At 44.9% G+C, this 6,271-nt stretch overlaps 1 protein-coding gene across 1 annotated transcript in view; it reads left to right on the forward strand.

Moving 5' to 3' along the window:
* The window catches only part of ULK1 (unc-51 like autophagy activating kinase 1), a 75,668-nt gene that overhangs the window by 22,306 nt on the left and 47,091 nt on the right, over nucleotides 1-6,271 (forward strand). The window contains exons 6-8 of the mRNA XM_009072695.1: nucleotides 987-1,160; nucleotides 2,907-2,980; nucleotides 5,619-5,720. Of these exons, the coding sequence (XP_009070943.1) occupies nucleotides 987-1,160; nucleotides 2,907-2,980; nucleotides 5,619-5,720 (350 nt within the window). The remainder of the gene's footprint in view (nucleotides 1-986; nucleotides 1,161-2,906; nucleotides 2,981-5,618; nucleotides 5,721-6,271) is intronic.

The raw sequence follows: 6,271 nt of genomic DNA on the forward strand, positions 1-6,271 counted from the left end.
ATATGGATAGTTCCTAAAATAACAAGAGCTGATGTTGCATTGCTCTGATTAGAAGAGCCAGTTGAACATTATTTTAATCCCTTCAATGTTTATTTTCACACGACAGTTCTTGGGAAGCCCATATCTCCGGAGAGGGCACTTGGAGCTTCTATATTTGCAGATTTTGATTACTAATATATTCTTTCAAAAAATTGCTTATGAAAGCATTCTGAGACATTCTTGCTGCACCTGTGGATGCAGGATGCAGGGTGACAGATGGTGGTTTGCAGGGGTCATTTGGTAGGGTATGTTGTTACGTATTAGGCTGTGGTTCACCTAAAGACTGGGTTTGGGATTAGAATTCTGGTTTGGTCAAGTGGATGATGGTGCACAAGGACTGGGCATAGATTTGGATTCATACCCCAGTGTTACAGATCCCTACTGCCTGTGTGCCCTAATTGACTCTGAATTTAACCTACCAACCTTTTCTAGGCTCGGCATGAGCCATAATGACTCTTGCAGGCATAAATCCTAATCCTGACTGCCTTTCCTATTAGCTCCACCTTCAGACTTAGTCTTTGTGACAAAGCTCTGACCTTGGTTATCCAACTTCTGTTGACCATCGCTCAAAGGCAGCCACAACTCTGCATAGTTCTTGCCTGGTTCTGGCTGGCAGCTCTTGCTGAGGGAAGCCCTAAACATCACCAAATGTCACTTTTGGATGCAGTTAATAACCCAAGTTCAGCACCCACAGCTTACCCGAGTTCACTGTGAGAGACTCAGGGCTGAAAACAGCCCTGACCACAGAATAAGCTGGGAATGCAAATGCTCTCCCTTCTTGCCTGTAGGAATCACTCAGAAATGGTCTGTGGGGAAAAGGCATCATACATGGGAATAAAAATGACAAATTATGGCTAATTGCTGTGAGAGTCTGCCCTCTGGGCTCCTCAGAGAACTGGCATTGTAAGTTCTTTTCATCTGTGGTTATTTGTTTTCCTCCTTCTTAGCTATGCGGACACTTAGTGAAGACACCATCAGACTCTTTCTCCAGCAGATAGCAGGTGCCATGAAAATGCTGCACAGCAAAGGCATCATCCATCGGGACTTGAAACCACAGAATATCCTCCTTTCCTACGCTGGAGGCAGGAAATCAAATCCCAACAACATTCGCATAAAGATCGGTAAGATCCCATTAAAACCTCACCCTGAGCCCTCTCAGGAGAGTTTGGTGATGGATGAGTGGCAAGGCTCAATCTTTCTTTGGGGAACTGTCTAGGAGGTGAAAGAATTGCTATCCTTATTTTAAAATACTCTCATGTTCCTTGCCTAGTTCTTCTGCTAGATGTAACCTTCACCTGGCTCCAAGCAGTAGGAGCAAGAGCTTTGTGCTCTGCCAGGACACAGATTTAAGACAAAGGAATTGGGCAGGCCTTGCTCCACTCCCAGCTGAAGAGTGCCTCCCTCCCTCAGTAAAAACAAACACCAGGCTGCCCTAATTGGCTTGTCATCTCCAGGCTTACAAGAAATAGCAGAAGTCGTGACTTTTGTCTTAAGCATTTAATAGTATTGAGGCAAATGTTGCTGTCTGAAGGGCTGACACTAGCTGCTCTCCTGGCTGACCTCGCAGAGTGCAATGGGGGTCAGGCAGACCCAGACCCAGGAGTTCTCTCTAAGTTAGGGAGAGGCTTCTCAGCTGCATCGTGAAGAAATTCACATTCTGCACATCAGGCAAGTGGCACAGATGGACCAGTAGTTGGGACCAGTGCTCCAGAAATCTGGTTACAGAGCACACATCCCTTGTGGTCCCTCAGAAATGAGTGCTGGGTGATACCACACTCACACGTGGGCTTTGGTTATGTTACAGCTCATGAGCTGAAGGTGACACCTGTTAGGTAAAGCTGTTCCTCACCTGAACCCTGTTGCTGTGGAGAAAGTGTTAATGCTTTCCTTCAGCTGAGACATGAGGTCCAGTGGAAAAGTTTGAAATGCTGCTGCCAGTTTGACTGAAGCGTTTTGATGTGTTTTGGGGTTTTTGTGAAGTGCAGAGTTATTATCTGGGAGGTGGAAGGGACTAGGAGCTGCAAACACTGGCAGGAGGGCTGTGGGCACAGCTGTTCTTGGGTGTGTTGTACCCTGTAACTCTCCCTCCTGTGTCCCTGAGGAGTACATGGTCCAGGGAATATCTAGCTGTACCAGTTTGTTAGTGACAGGTGACAGTGTAAACAGCTGTGTAAATCTCCAAGCTTGAAATATCTGGTAACCTTCAGAGAACCTCTAAGTATCATATTATCAGATGCTGAGTAACCTGCAGAGGTAATTCATCTTGGTATTCCTTGTCCCTGACTTTTCTACCTGCCAAGTGAACTGTGGCTCAGCTTTCTGCCCTAGTATTGGGATTGGCACTGTTAAAACCCTTATAAAGGAAGAGAGCAAGACCCTTTTTGGTAGGGCTAGTCTAGAGATGTAGGTGGTGGTGAGTAGTGGGGTTTCTCCTGGATGTCTGTTACATTGCAGCCTTTTCAATGGAGGGGAGCTCTCAGTTCCCCAAAGGAAAGGCTGAGATAACAGCAGATGAACTGGTTAGTTATGAATTGGCACATTCTCACTGGCACTTTCCCAGCTGACATTTCAGGGTACAGGCAAATGTGTGCAAGAAGTGACTGTTGATCCCTGAAAAATGGATTCTTCTGAATACTACTTTTCTGGCTTGGTCTGTCCTTTCCTAGTGTCTGCAGTGTGAACTAATAACTAGCACAAGGTTGCTGCTGCTCAAGAAGAGAGCTAGCAAACTCTTGTTAACATGGGGAGCTCCACTTGCTGCCAAGATTGATAGGAAGCAAAAGGAAAGTAGGGGCAATCAGCTAGGGAAGGTGCAGGCTCTCTAGAATTGATGTCTGATCCTGACCTACCTCTGTTTCTCTTTGTAGCTGACTTTGGGTTTGCCCGGTACCTGCAGAACAATATGATGGCAGCAACGCTGTGTGGTTCACCGATGTACATGGTAAGGGTGGTTTCCCTTCTGGTTTTTGTTTTTGTTGCTTGCCCCCCAGAAACAAGACTTTGTTTTTTGCTAGTCTTTCCAAAGATGAAATTTGATTTACTTGTCAGAAACCAGCTATTACACAGGGAGATTCTTAAAGTTCTAGTTGCTGGTCATGTTGGGCAGCGAGTGCCTGTGTTATCATGTAACTTTCAGGTGAGCTGTGGATAAATAAAAGTGAACAGAACAAAATATTGATTGTTTTCTTCTCCTGGAAACCTCATTTTCCAGAGGACACCAGGGCCTCTCTACTGATGGCATTGGGACTTGCAATTTATTTCCTCTGCTGTGAGCAAAATAACAGAAGAATGAGGGCTTTGGTGATAGTCCACACATCTGGCTGTATTTGAGGCATTGCTTCCTTGGAGAGGAACCTCAACAAATCCCTGATTCAGCAGGTCATTTGGAGACAGAGTGGTCCCACAAACCCCTTCTCACCTCAGGCTTTGCAGTCACTTTTGCTAAGGTCACAGCATCAGGAGCAGGGGCCCTGTTAAACAGTTTTGTAAAGTCTCCAGCTGATTTTAGCTCTTATATCTGCACGGATTTTGCAAGACCAGTGGACCTTTGCAGGCAGAGATTTTGCCATTCTGGCTAACTTACTCCAAGTTTGCTTTGCTCTACAGCTTAGCAGGTGGGTGTAAAGGGAGCTCACCTGCTCTTTGCTGTTTGTGGTTTGTGCATTCCCCCTCCCTAACCCCCACTCCCAAATTCTTTCACCAAACCAGTAGCTTCCAGATGGACTTCTTAGATTGTGAAACCAGATGTGTTTGATCCTCTTTGTACTCTCCACTCTGGGACCAGGTTGTGAAGAGGTGATCTCTTGTTTGTGCTCGTGGCAGCAGTCAAGGTCTCAGTGTTGCATGAAGTCAGTGAAATTAAAAATGACAAAACCAGGCCAGAAATAAAAATGTCGAAGCCAGACATGTAATAGTTCCTGGGGACGTGAGTGTCTGGGCTCTAAGGAAAAAGATGACGTGGGTCAATTTAGGCTGAAGTTTTTCCAGGTGCCCTGGGGCAGGGGGAGGTACCTGGTTTTGAATGTGGTCTAATCTACTGTGAGTTTTTTGTCTGTAGTCCCTGGGCTGGGTTAGGCCGCACTGTGCTGCACTGCACAGGGGTAGTGCCTTTGCTAGTCTGTTCCACAGTATTAACTCAAGCAAAACAGACTTCCTCTCTCTCCCCTTTTTTTTGAAGTCTGATGTTTATTTGAACTATGCTATATGTGAAGATGATGTAACTCTCTTCTCCCGTGAGAGTTTCCTGAATTGTCTATTTTTAGTGATACTTTTTCTTTCAGAGTCTCTTGTGAAAGTAATTGAAAACACCCAGCTTATTTTTTGAGAGGGCTGGAGGAAGCTAGTGATGATATTTTTCTATTTATTTTTTATTTTTATTTTAAACAACTCTGGACATTGCAAGGAATCTGTGTTTCATATTGTTCTCTGTTTACTGATGGATTTGAAGGAAGATGGGGAGGGGGAGGGTTCAGCTGGGATTTAGGGAGCGTTTGAAGTCTGTCCCTACTACTGCTGTGGGTCTTGTGCAGGAGCCCTGGGAACATCTGCTGGCAGGGCAGGGCCTTATTCCCTGCTTTAGCTCACAGCCTGTTGCTGCTTGTTTCATGTTGCTCTTTTCAAAAGGAAAGGTATTCTACCCTCACCAGTATGAGCTTTGTCTGAGCCCCGGTATGATCCCTGGCTTGAAACCTCCTTGTGCAGTTTTTGTCCTACTTCCTTGGCTTTGTTTGCTGCTTCCCTTAGGGGCAGACTGTGCTCCTGCCCATAACTTGTTTATTGCCATTTTTTTCCATTACATGTGGCCTTTACTTCTAACAGAGCTAGAAAATTGATCTTGTTCCATGCTGGCAGCACTGCAATGAAATCTCTAGTTATAAACACGTGGGATTAGCCAGACTGCCCTTCTGTCCTTCCTCTGCTGCTGCTCCTAAGGCACACTGCCTCCTGAGCCACAGGGCTCTGGGGGCTTGCAGTGTCTCCAGTGTCTGGAGCAAGGCTGGGAGGGAGCAGCTGAGTGCATGGTGGGAGATTAGAAACCAGAGTCTGAGGCACAGCAGGGCTCAGGCTGTTGGACTGAAACACACAGGTCTGCCTTTGAACCCAAACTGTGACCTTGGCAGCAGGCTCTGGAGCTTAATTAATGTGCTGCATCTTGGGCTAAATGAGGAAAGTGCCCAAGTGGTGCAGCTCAGGATGGAGGATGGAGCTTACCTGTGTAGTATGAGCCTTTGCTCTTGTTGATCGTTGTGTTCCTTTCTTTGGTTGAAAAGATGTCTGTGCCATTTCAGTGAGGTTTCTTCTGAGCCCAAGTGGATTCAGCAGAAGATGGTGTACTGAGTTTGGCCAAAATAGACAGTACTACAATATTTTTTTGTCACCTGAATCAAAGTCTGTGTCCCTCACTGAGGTAGGGAATTGACCCTTTCAATGTAGTGTTAGTGTCTTACTGGGAGCAGATGGTTATTGGAGAATCTAACCCAAGAGTTTTGAAAGCATAATAGCAACTTCTCTTTCTTGGAACTGCTAAAAAGAAAGCTACATCTTTTAATAAAAGAAATTTCTGTTCTCTCCCCAAAAAGGCACCAGAAGTCATTATGTCACAACACTACGATGCCAAAGCTGACCTCTGGAGTATAGGAACCATCATTTATCAGTGTCTAACAGGAAAAGCTCCTTTTCAGGTGAGTTGCTTAGATCTAATGTTTCTGACTGTTGATTATTTTTATCTCTTTTCCCTTTTTATCTGGTTACTCGAAGGCTTCTGTCATCTATAATGTCAACTCCCATAGATCCAGCCCCATGGTGTTGGCTGTCCAGCCAGTGTGATGCTTTATGTTGCAATGCTGGATGTGTTACTAGAAGATGACTCTTCAGTAAGATCCAGCCTAGAAAAATGTGTTTCCTGGTTATAAATCCTTAGGAAGGGTCATTTATTGAGAAAATTACCATGAATCAGTTAAAGCAATGGGGTTTTTTTTCAGGCCTACGCTTAGAAAATCAGTTTCTATTTACAACTGTACTCTGTATGTAATTTATAATTACAGTTCTGTTGGCTATGGAAGTACAATAAAGATGATTGTAATTGCAGGTTAATGTTCAGGATGATTTGGTGGTAACTGGTGTATTGCAGCTAAATCAACTTGGTTTTCAGAGCAGTTGAGTAGGATCTTATCAAAAGGATCTTATCTGTCATCTCACAGCAATCCCTTCCAGGCTGAAATGTTGATGTTCA

The sequence above is a fragment of the Acanthisitta chloris genome, unplaced genomic scaffold (genome assembly GCF_000695815.1).
Source record: "Acanthisitta chloris isolate BGI_N310 unplaced genomic scaffold, ASM69581v1 scaffold19314, whole genome shotgun sequence".
NCBI lineage: Eukaryota > Metazoa > Chordata > Aves > Passeriformes > Acanthisittidae > Acanthisitta > Acanthisitta chloris.